This window comes from Sturnira hondurensis, unplaced genomic scaffold, assembly GCF_014824575.4.
Source record: "Sturnira hondurensis isolate 20B ecotype Veracruz unplaced genomic scaffold, ASM1482457v3 Scaffold0010428, whole genome shotgun sequence".
Lineage (NCBI taxonomy): Eukaryota > Metazoa > Chordata > Mammalia > Chiroptera > Phyllostomidae > Sturnira > Sturnira hondurensis.
The window spans coordinates 734,649-747,109 of NW_028083059.1; the positions used below are offsets into that span (position 1 = coordinate 734,649).

General features: G+C 43.4%; 1 protein-coding gene across 3 annotated transcripts in view; it reads left to right on the forward strand.

Annotated features, from left to right (window-relative positions):
- The window catches only part of ATP8A2 (ATPase phospholipid transporting 8A2), a 562,260-nt gene that overhangs the window by 515,367 nt on the left and 34,432 nt on the right, over window positions 1-12,461 (forward strand). For all 3 annotated transcript variants that reach the window (XM_037058854.1, XM_037058855.1, XM_037058856.1), the window contains one exon: window positions 3,074-3,169. In XM_037058854.1, the coding sequence (XP_036914749.1) occupies window positions 3,074-3,169 (96 nt within the window). The remainder of the gene's footprint in view (window positions 1-3,073; window positions 3,170-12,461) is intronic.

Here is a 12,461-nt window from a genome sequence, read left to right on the forward strand (position 1 = left end):
AGAAGCATGAAGTTTAAATTGCCCAGAACTATTTTAATATCCTTTAGCTTACAATCTTCCAAAATGTTTACCTATGACAGCATTCTTAGTAAGTTGCCATGTATTTATTCTCATCTAGGAGAAACTTGTCAGTATTGCTTTAGAAGAATAATATAAAGCTCAAGGCCACTGAACTCAGGAACCCGTCCCTTTTATCTAGATTGTATCTCCTATAGTCTACTAGTCAGCACACAATGCGTTCAGCAATTCCAGAATGACTTCATTTCCTTACTATAATCCCAGTAGGCAGTTAAGTGGAAATAAAAGGTAATAAGAAATTTCTGTATACAAATGGGCCTTGATTTTTTTTAAACTTTCTAGCTACACTAATTTCTTTTGAAGCACATTGTATGCACATTTTCATCCACATTTGGAATTCAGCATTTCCTTTTAACTTGCTACATCCTTCCATGTAAAAGAAAGAGTCCAGGAAAAAGTTTCAGAAACAAAGAAATGAAAAGGTCAAGATTCTAAGCCAATCTATTTATTGTGAATTCCCCTAATAACCCAGATACCCTTAGCGCTATCTGTAGGCTCACGGGCAGGCGGATGAATGTCACAGCCTCTGACAGCCACCCTGCCCCGCCCCTTTCATGATCCTCTGGTCTCTTGACCTGGGGTTGGATGAAGCAAATCCTGGACCACTGGGGATAAGCCCTTCAAAGATAATGGAGCTCACTTTGTCCAGGCTGTGACTCACAAAAAGCCAAACTCCAGCTCCTGATGAGACCTAAATTATACACCAGTGGCTAACACTTAAAGACTGGCTTTCTAAACCTTCACTTACTAGGTTTTAGTCAATTCACATGTAGACTTTGACAGGGGAGATTTTAGAATCATTTACCTAATGAAGGCCTTACTTACTAAGTAGACATTCTTGAGAGAACAGTTTTAAGTTGCTAGCATCACTTCTCCAGTGCTGCATGGGGAGAGTTGCAGATGGAACCCACTGGCTGGGTTCCCAGGTCGGCTCTCAGGTCAGCACTGGATGTGCCAGGAATTGCTGAGTGACTCTTGGATGTGGATGCAGTTACCTCCACCGAGAACCTGTGCAGTGCCTGGCAGCATCCAGATATACTCAGGCCATTGCCCTGGGAGGTGATTTTGTGAATGAGTGAAAAGTGGTGGCGTCAATGCCTTGGAGCAGATTCCTTTTGTTCTTGGCCTAAGCTGCTGCTACCCAGTGCCCTAGGCCCAGGGACCCAGCCTTCCCATTCCATACCTGCTTCTTAGGGTTGCCTTTTTCTCCCCTCCCAGAAGATAATACTGAGGGTTGGTGTAGAGGTTGTGAACCCTGCTTGCTCTGTGTGGGGCACGAGGGAGGGAGGATGATGAAACAGCGAGAGAGCACGTGCATCCTTCAGTGTGGACCAGACATGTTCTCATGGGACCTCCGAGTCGGGTGAATCCACGTGAGATGGAGGTTGTTATTATTACAGCCTCAGAGGCCCATGAGATAAAAGAGGAAGTTTGAGGCACAGTATACTCAATAATATAGAACGGTGCAAATTTTAATGTTCTTTTTGACTGCCTTCTTCCCAGCAAAATGTTAAACATATCCTCATTTATTGTTTAGATTAAAATTCCTCAGTCTCTGCTTTAAACTGTAGTATTTTATCACTACTGAGTCTCAGGATGCTACTTGATGTAATTAAGGTATTATGTGCTAAAACCTGTGCGGTTTAGTCCCCTTGTTTACTTTGGAGAAAAGGCGTGACAGGCACATATACAGTGTCTTAGTACTGATACTCCATTAGAGATTAACTCCGGAGTGTTAGCGGATGACTGGGCATTATCTTAACAGACCTTCTTCCCTTGATGGTGAAGGGTGGGCAGGACTAGAAACAGCTCACGTCTTTGGAACAACCCCATTACACTCACTGTTTTCCCGTCCTGGCAGATATGGGCTGTGTCTCTGGCCTTGTTCTGTCTTTAAGTACCGGCATTTAGCAGGGTCCTCATATTCATTTATACTGAAACTAATGAAAAGGTTTTCATAATACAGCGTGTTGCAAAAGTAGGTTTATGGTTGTGAGTATGCAAAACACAGTGTTGATTCTTGTATTATTTATTAATTATTGTACCATTTTCCATACGATCATCTGTAAATGTACTTTTGCTCCTCCCTATATTGCTAAGCCCTCCCTATATTGCTAAGTCACAAGTGTTTTTCTTTCTACAGCTCCCCGTCATTTCTACCTTGTATTTAGTTGGATGCCTTTTCTTCACCTTTGTTTCCAGCCGGTAGCTTTCTGTTTAGTCTCAATCTTAGGAAGATCCTGAGATGAGCCACTTATTTGAACATCAGTTTAATGAGAAAGAGGGTACAGGCAGCTCTTCCCGTATAGGTACAGTTCAAGAGGGAGGTGTCGAGGCTGAGGTTGGAGAGGCCAGCTTGCCACCAGGTGCTGACGCCATCGAGGCGTACAGCCTGGGCTCTCCTGGCAAAGCTGCACGAGAGAAGTGGTGCCTGGGGACTTGTGTGGACCCCAAGCTCCAGGTCGAGGGTTTGGCGTGAAAAGCATGAACACTAGCATTGTAAATGTTATTCCTGCTGTGGCAGTGGCTCTTTTCACACTAAAGAGAGAGAGAGGAAGCCGTTCACCCCGAACGTTCTGATCACAGTAGAGGACAGGGCCAAGGGACCGGCACACAACCACTAGGGTGGGGATTCAAAGCATCTTCTGAGTTGTTAGGTCCTGCCGTGAAAAGCTTTAGAGATAGACCCGTGAGTGTCCGGGAAACCCAGAGTTTTCTCTGAATGGTTCAGGTCCTCAGACTGATCTATAAACTTTCAGCAAAAAAAACCACAGTAGGTTTATGTGGGTGGCCCCCAATGTTCTACAGAATTTGGGGTGCTCCCCAGGCGGAGCCTTGGCCATGCATGGGGACTGCGAAGGCTCCATGATGCTCTAAGCCTCAGCGTCAGTCAGTCAAAGGGCATCTGGATGTGGCCCAGGAGGAGGACACCCAGTCTTCATAGCTGTGTAAATTCCGTGTGTGATATTCTTACTGTCTTTTCCTCGTGGCACAGGGCCAAGCACACCTGCAAGAAGACACTGCTGGAGGAGGTGCAGGAGCTGGAGACGAAGATGGGGAAAACGGTGCTTCGGGACAGTAATGGGAAGAGGTGGGCTCCTCCTTCCAACTGTTTGAGGAACACACGTTCTCCCAGCCCTTTTCCCTGCTACCCCTTCCAGTGATTCCTTCTCTCCTCTTGGTTTTCAATGTGAGCATGGGGTGTTCAGTGTCCAGCATTTTGGTTATTCTCTTAGAGTGTAGTCACACTCAGATTGAAGTCACATTCTCTCCGCAGCAACATGACATCTGACATTCTGGCTCACTGGGCCTGACCTCAGGCTACACTGGGCTTCTCCCTAGGTCTGGACATGGGCCAAAAAAGCCAGGTACAGAAAATACTACAAATAGTAGCCATATTATCTTAAGATGGAAGAAATTCAGTGTTAGCAGCAATACCAAAAAGTATTCAATAGGTAGGCCTTTGGATATCGGCCCAATTGTTACACTAAAGCGTCTACCATGAATCTTTGCATGCTGTTCATGTAAATGCATATGACCCATATAAATCGTCTTACACTTCCCTGCGTGCATGCCTGGGGTTTCGTTTTGTTTTTAATGAGTTATTATTTTCTGCTGGTGTTGAGAAGGTGTTATGTTTCTGACTGGCTGGTTCATGGAGACAAATGCTATTGGTCCCCGTCTCTTGCAGCGCATCAGCCTTCTCTTCCCCACACCTAATAGTTGGGCATGTGAGTAGTTTCTGTTTAATTACATGTTAAATGTTATTAGATTGCATTTCGGTAAAATCCAAACACTGCCAAAGGAAAATTACCTGGACCCAAGAACAATTTGCAGTGTAATAAAGAGGCATGACTGTATTAGAGACATGTGATGTCTGGAAAATTATGAGTGCAACTCTTGTGCAAATAAATGCTTAGAAGGAAATCTGTAACTAACTGCCAGGTGGGGGGGGGCGGTGTGGAATCCATACTTCTAGAGATTCCTACTATACATTTTATTTAGTCTGTTTATTTGTAGCATCTTTCAAAGCAATGAAGACAAAACATTTTTTCAAAGGAATGAGAACCCAAACATTTTGAAAAGTATAAGGAGCATAATTTCCTATAACTGCCACTACTTTAGGAATGGTATTATAGAATATATAGTCAAAGTTGTGATTTTTGTGTTTATCTAGGACTAATGTGTTTTAATAAGTGAGTCCATAGTATTCGCTGTATGGCAACTGTGCCAGTCACTCTAAAAAAGTCACTGTTGATGAGACAGAAATGTCACTGTCTTCAGTAAGCTCATGGCCCTGACAGGGGGGCAGGGCCACAGGTCTGGCGGTTTTCTCGGCAACCGCCCGCAAGGCGGCACGTGGCTCAGGCAGGAGCAGGGCTGCCCTGCCTCTCCCATACTTTGGGCGTGGTGCTGAGCACCTGCTGCATTTTCAAGGACCTACATAATTCGTTGAGATCTGAAAAGCAATGTATTTGTAGGCTCTAAAAATAAGGGAAGGCCTCTGCAAACTGAAATGAACACATGTTTAAAACTTCCCAAGATACCTATCAGTCTTCATTCCTGTCAAGCTGGCTAATCACAATAAGTTTTGTCATTATTTGAAAATAACTGACAAGCTTTCCTATCTCAAGGATTCTCAGGTATACACAGGGTTGTTGAGAGGTCATAAGTAATTCTAAGTAAAATGAGAGTTTTAAAAGCAAAATTCTAAAACTCCTTCCCAGCATTGGACAGGAAAACATTACACAGAATGTGGCCTGAAAATGCACTTGGACATGGCTGGTCTGGACGTGGGGCAGCCTGGACATGAGGTCAGTAGCACGCAGGCCTTCCGAAGAGGAAGCAATCTGGGAGGTCATCTGGCCTAAGAAATCCAGAAAGGTTTCTTGTGGGAGACAGCATGGAAAGCAGAGCTTCGAGGATATAAAGAACTGGGAAGGACAGAAATGATGAGAATGTGTTTCCAGCAGAGGGCACAAGTCAGGTTGTGTGCAGGGAGCAAACCCCACTCAGTTTGGAGGGTCACGGGCATCTCACAGAGGTCCGGAGTCTCTGTTTGAATTCTGGCTCAGTCACTGAATGGCCGCATGACCTGAGCAAGATAGCCATATAATAGAGTTCTCTTTGCCAGTTAAAGAAGATGGCTAATATTTGGAGCGGAGAGGGTTTAGGGTTCAGGAACACTATGGACACGACAGCATATTGCCTGACCCACGGCTGGAACGCAGACTGGGCTTCAGGCTGGCAGGAGAGCCATGTTTTTTGATGGAAGTGGTGGGCCGTCAGCCTTGAAAATGAGTGTGAGCCCATTTTGTTGTTGATTTAAAAAATGCAATTTATAAATTTCACGTGTCCTGTTCAGAATTCATTTTTAAAGGTTCACATGGATATTAGAAGATCATTGGAGTTTGTATTTTTTTTATTGATTAATTTTTGAGAGGGACAGGGAAAGAAACACTGATTTGTTGTTCCACTTGTGTATGTATTTATTGGTCGATTCTGGAATGTATGAGCCCTGACCAGAGATTGAACCTGCAACACTGGCATATCTGGCCAGTGCCCTAACCAACTGGGCTATGGAGCCAGGGCCAACGAGTGGGGTTTAAATGTGGTTTCCTACCTTCTGAGTTGGTTTTAACATCTGTTTCTTGGGTGCTTTGTGAATTTCATCACTCCCTTGCTGAAGTGAGTGTGGGTGTGAATGTGATTGTGCACATCCCCACTCGGTTATGACGGTTTCCTTTTCCTCTGGTTCCAGGGTCTTGTCTCACTTTTGAACTCTTAGCGAGACTCTCTGTCTCACTTTTGAAAGATGGTTTGGGGACTCCATCCCTTCCATCATCCTCAGCAGCCCCCCATTTGTTTTTCTCCCTCTTAATTACTCCCAGCTTCTCTGGGTGGTCCATCTGCAAACTAGATAATGGCGGCATGCTGCTCTCTGCCATAGATGAGTTTGTTCTGCTTGGCCTCCCCAGAGCTACCTCACAATTTCTCCTTTATCACCTTTGTTTGTTTCTTTCAGCCGTTTTTGGAATCCCATGTACTCTGGTGCTGGTGGGAATGGGGGAGGGTAAGCCCTGGGCGGGGGAGGGATCTAGAGTTCTTCAACTCTGTTCTTCCTTCTAAAGATTTATAGACTCCATCATTGAGAGCTCTTGAGTATTTTGGTCTCTTCCCACACTCCCGGTTACTTATTCCCCACCCCCCTCTGGTTTTTCCATTTACTTTGCATCTCTCTAGCTGTTAGCCTGGCACATGGTAAAAGCATCATATACGTTTGTTAACTGACTGACTGGAAATGCAAAAGTCTGGTCAGGTAGCGCTGAGGAAGGGGAGGCGAACCTACATTATCTGTGCAGACCTGCTAGTGCCATATGTGTTAGCTCAGGTTGAAAGTGGCCACTGAGAGATGCCAAGAGATGTGAAGGTGGTCACTCAGCTTCAGTGAGAGAACCACCTATCTCATGGTTTAAGAACAGAGCTGACACTTAGGGTGTTAGTATCACCCTACCTTTACAAAGTTGGGCAGTCTTGTAGCTGGTCCTTCCAACAGTGCACAGCCCATCCTGCCTTGTGGTGCTGGGAGAGCCTCTGCACCCAGGTGTGTTCGGCATCCCCAAGCATCCCAGGGCTACTCAGCTCAGTTCTGAAATCCTTCAGGACATTCCGCCAAGTCATAAAACCCAGGTCCAAGTCACTGGCAAATATTCTAGCAGTTTTTCTCAGGGATGTACTCATAGGAAATAGAACAAAAATCTTTTTTAAAAACCCTTTTGCGCCAAATTTACAATTACTATTCGAAATGGTAAAGAAGGAGTATAAAGATCCCTCCAAGCCCTTTATTTATTCACTAAAATGCTTGAATATTTTATTGATCTTGTCTAAGCTCCAAACTTTTACACTTTTTTGGTAAGCATTAAAATTATATTGAATGCTCCTGTATGATTGCACTGGAAAATCTTGTCTTCAAAAATTAACCTGGGTAGTTTACACATAAATAAGCCTGTTCTTATAACTTAGATAAAACTAGAAAGTATTTTCTATATTGGAAAGTATGGTAAAGTAGGAAAATACTAAAGGTAGTGAACAAAAATGCTTTTCTTTTTTAAAAATATATCTTATTTGATTATGTTAAAGATTGTCCCCATCTCTCCCTCCTTGCCTGCTTCCACCCAGCACCCCTCTTCCCTCCAGCAACCACCCCTAGTGCATGTCCATGGCTGTATATATAAGTTCTTTGGCTACCCCACTGTCCAAACTGCTCTCAACATCCCCCTGTCTATCCTGCACCAGCCAATTTGCACTCCCTAATCCCTGTAGCCTTCCCTTCACATCCTCCTTTCCCCTCCCAACTGATACCACTGCAAATGATCTCCCTCTCTATGATTCTGTTCTTGTTCTGTTTGTTTGCTTAGTTGTTACTTGGATTCAATTACTGATAGTCATGAATCTATTGCCTTTTTAATGTTTCTTGTTTTTATATTCTTCTTTTTTTAAGATTTTATTTATTTATCTTTAGAGGGAAAGGGAAGGAGAGAGGGAGAGAAATATCAGTGTATGGTTGCCTCTTGTGTGTCCCCTGCCAGGGACTGGCCTGCAACCCAGGCATGTGCCCTGACTGGGAATCGAACCACGATCCTCTGGTTTGCAGGCCTGTGCTCAATCCACTGAGCTACACCAGCGAGGGTTGATATGCTTCTTTTTCTTATATAATTCCCTTTAGCATTTTGTATAATTATGGCTTGGTGATGATGAATTCCTTTAGTTTTAACCTGTCTGGGAAGCACTTTTTCTGCCCTTCAATTCTAAATAATAGCTTTGCTGGATAGAGTAATTTAGGTTATAGATTCTTGCTTTTCATCACCTTGAATACTTCTTGCCAGTCCCTTCTAACCTGAAAAGTTTCTTTTGAGAAACTACTGAGAAATCAGTAGTTCCCAGGTCTGGTGGGAACTACTTTGTAGGTAACTAACTGCTTTTCTCTTGCTGCTTTTAAAATTCTCTCTTTCTTTAGCCTTTGGCATTTTAATTATGATGTGTCTTGGTGATCCTCTTTGGGTTCATCTGGTTTGGGACTCTGTGCTTCCTGGACTTGTATATCTACTTCCTTTACCAAATTAGGGAATTTTTCTTTCATTATTTTTTCAAAGAGATTTCAAATTTTATGCTCTTCCTCTTCTCCTTCTGGTACCCCTATGATTCATATGTTGATACATTTAAAGATATCCTAGAGGTTCCCAAGTCTATCCTCATTTTTTTTCATTCTTTTTTTCCTGCTGTTTTAATTGAATACTTTTTCCTTCCTTGTGTTCCAAATCATTGATTTGATTCTTGGCTTCATCCCCTCTACTGTTGGTTCCCTACAGATTTTTCTTTATTTCACTTAATGTAACCTTCATTTCTGCCTCGGTCTTTTTTATGCCGCTCAAGTACCCAATGAGTTCCTGGAGCATCCTGATTACCAGTGTTTTGAACTCTGCATCTGATGGGGTTGCGTATCTCCATTTCATTTAGTTCTTTTTCTGGAGTTTTGATCTTTTCTTTCATTTGGACCAGAGTTTTTTGTCTCCTCATTTTGGCCACCTCCCTGTATTTGTTTCTGTGTATTAGGTAGAGCTGCTTTGATTCCCTGTCTTAGTAGTGTGGCCTACTGTAAAAAAAAAAAATGTACCTGTTAAGTTGTGTGAGGCAGAGCCTTAGGTAATTGCCAGGGCAGTGAAACCCATGTCACTGTTTTGTGGCTCTGTGTGGGGGAGGGCTCGGAGAGTGGACAATGCTGCTGCCTGGCCTCTGGAGTTTTTCCCAGGAGGAAGCTGTCTCCTGGTACCTACCCTGTTGCCAGTCACTTCACTTTCTCCTTGTCTGCCTGCCGCTGGTGCCCTTCCAGCTATTGTCCTGGTGCTGAAGTGGGTGAGTCTGTCCAGAGTGGGCGAGTCTGCATGACTCCTAAGTGCGTTGTGGGCCCTTTAAGAGGAGTCTCTTGAGAATCCCTCAGTTTCTTCCGTTGTCTCAACCCCCACTGGTCAAAAATGTTTTTCTTGATTTTAGTTTGCCTGTTTTCAGTGGAGCCTTTTTCTTGACATATTGTTTGTGTACCTTATAGACACCAGACCTGTTTCTATATTTGGATTGTTCAGAAGACATTTCCCCCAACCATCTTCCCCCACAATCTTCACCCAGAGATCACCCACTGTCCTCTGTGTAGAACAGAGTCTATCATGTGTATCCTTACTTCGCATGTATCTAAAAAATGAGGAGCTAATTGGAAGAATTCCTTTCTTCAATGTTTAACTAGTATTTTTTTCCCTCTCTATTCCTAAAGTATAACACATGCAATTTTTTTTTTTCTGGTACAAGAAACCCATTAGTGGACATTTACCTTTACAAATATACTTTAAACAAATACATAAAATGTCAGGTTAAGAGGACAAACTTAATTTCCCCCCTTGAATTAATTTTCTTTCTTGGTGTGGGGTAGGGAATGCCCTGTGTTTTAGGTATTTTGGAAAGTAAGAAGATGACTACATTTGATAAAAATTTCTAGTTTTCCACTTATACATAGTCTGAATAAACAACAAGGAGACCCTTGTTTTGTTTCAGACCTTCTTTCTGTTCATCATAGTTGAGGGGAGGGTGGGTAGACCCTGGGCTGATTTTCTCCAATTTCAAGGTTAAGGAGTTCTGGTTGCTGCCCCTGCCTTTTGCCAACAAGGTGGTAGGATTCTCTTTCCTTAAGTGCTTTCCCCACTGCGTATAGCTTACTCTGTGCCTTTGGTCAGGGTCGTCACCTTACGGTGAGCGATCACTGCATCTCCCCTTTGGTTTTATGTTCTCTCTAAATGCTAATGCACAGGCTCTGCAGCCCCAGTCCTTCCAACTCTTGGAAATTCAGTTAAGAGATCTGACTCACTCCTCTGTCTGGATTGCCTGTGCTCTCCCAGCTTCCATTTCATCAAGGTTCCAGCTACATAGGCAGGGGGCGGCCCAAGCTGGTGACCTGGGAAATTCTAATGCAGGACAGAGCCTGACACACACCAGCAAGATCTCTGAACAGGTGAGAGATTACCCACCTCCAGGCAGTATTCTCCTAGTGCTCTCCCTAAAAGCAATTATTTTAAAAAACAAAACTCCCCAAAACATTTTGAGTGAGCACTCAACTAAACAATATCTATAGCCCTGGCCAGATGGTTCAGTTGGTTGGAGTGCTGTTCCATACACCAAAAAGGCTGCAGGCTCGATTCCTGTCAGGACATGTGTGGGAGGCCATGGATCCATGTTTCTCACATACATGTCTCTCTGTTTCTCTTTCTCTCTCCTTTCTTCCCTCCCTTTCTCCCTCCTATCCCCTCTCTCTAAAATCAATAAGCATATCCTTGGGTGAGATTTTATAAAAGATTCTATATGCTTTGGTGTTTAAGCAGAAACCCTTTGCTTTTTAAACAAATGTTTAAATTTTATTTTATTTTTTATTTCTATTTATTGATTTGAGAGAGAGAAGAAAATGTTGATTTGTTGTTCCATTTACTTATGCATTTATTCATTGATTCTTGTATGGGTCCTGGAGGGGATGGAACCAGCAGCCTTGGCATATGGGGACAATGTTCTAGCCAATTGAGCTACCCAGCGAGGGCTAAACTAATGTTTATAGACATTGTCACACCTCCAAGTCAAAACTGGTACAGCTGCTGAGCCAAAGATAGATGTAAGCAGGGACTTTCAGCCAAGATGGAGGCATAGGTAGACACACTGTGCCTCCTCGCACAACCGAAATAAGGACAACAACAATCTAGAAACAAAAAACAACCAGTACTGACAGAAAACTGAACTGTATGGAAGTCCAACAACCAAGGAGTTAAAGTAGATACACTCATCTAGACCTGTAGGAGGGGCAGATTTGGGTGGCTGGGCGGAGAGGGGTCACAGCAAAGCGGTGGCTGGCAGGCCCTGGGCATGCAAGGTGGCAGCAGGCAGACCCAGCAAAGCAGTGGATTGTGGAGGGGCGTGGCACACAAGGTGGCTGGCAGACCAGGTGGTCCCACAATCATGCACAGATAAACCAGGCAAAACTGGGGAATGAGACAGACTACACAACCCAAGGCTCCAGTGTGGGGAAATAAAGCCTCAAAACACCGATTGAAAACACCTGTGGGGGTTGAGGTGCTGGAAGAGACTCCCAGCCTCCCAGGAGAGTTCGTTGGAGAGACCCACAGGGTCCTAGAATGAACACAAACCCACCCACACAGGAATCAGCACCAGAAGAGCCCAATTTGCTTGTGGGAAATGAGAGAAGTGATTGAAACCTGGTAGAGACCAAAGCAAGTGCCATTGTTCCCTCTTGGACCCCTCCCCCACATACAGCATCTCAACCCAACAACTGGGTTGCCCCACCCTGGTGAACACCTAAGGCTCCACCCCTCACTGTGTAACAGGAGCATCAAGACAGAAAAAATAGATCAAAGCTCCAGAAAAAATACAACTAAACCATGAAGAGATAGACAACCTATCAGATGCACAGTTCAAAATATTGGTAATCAGTATGCTCACAGAATTGGTTGAATTTGACCACAAATCAGATGAAAAAAATGAAGGCTATGCTAAGTGAAATAAAGGAAAATGTGTAGGGAACCAATAGTGATGGGACGGAAACTGGGACTCAAATCAATGGAGTGGACCAGAAGGAAGAAAGAAACATCCAATCAGAAAAGAATGAAGAAACAAGAATTCAAAAAAGTGAAGAGAGACTTATGAACTTCTGGGGCATCTTTAAACATTCCAACATCTGAATTATAGGGATACCAGAAGGAGAAGAGGAAGAGCAAGTGGAAAAGTTATTTGAACAAATAATAAAGGAGAACTTCCCCAGTCTGGCAAAAGAAATAGACTTTCAAGACGTCCAGGAAGCTCAGGAAGTTGGACCCAAGGAGGAACACACCAAAACACATCCATAATTACATTACCCAAGATGAAAGATAAGGAGAGAATCTTAAAAGCAGCAAGACAAAAGGAGACAGTTACCTACAAAGGAGTTCCCATAAGACTGTCAGCTGATTTCTCAAAAGAGACCTTACAGGAAAGAAGGGGCTGGAAAGAAGTATTCCACGTCATGAAAGGTGAAGGCAAGGACCTACATCCAAGATTGTTCTATCCGGCAAAGCTTTCATTTAGAATGAAAGGGCAGGTAAAGTGCTTCCCAGATAAGGTCAAGTTAAAGGAGTTCATCATCACCAAGCTCTTATTCTATGAAATATTAAAGAGACTTATGTAAGAAAAAGAAGATGATCAAAACTATGAACAGTAAAATGACAACAAACTCACAATTCTTAACAACCACACCTAAAACAAAAGCAAAAACAAACTAAGCAAACAACTAGAACAGGAAC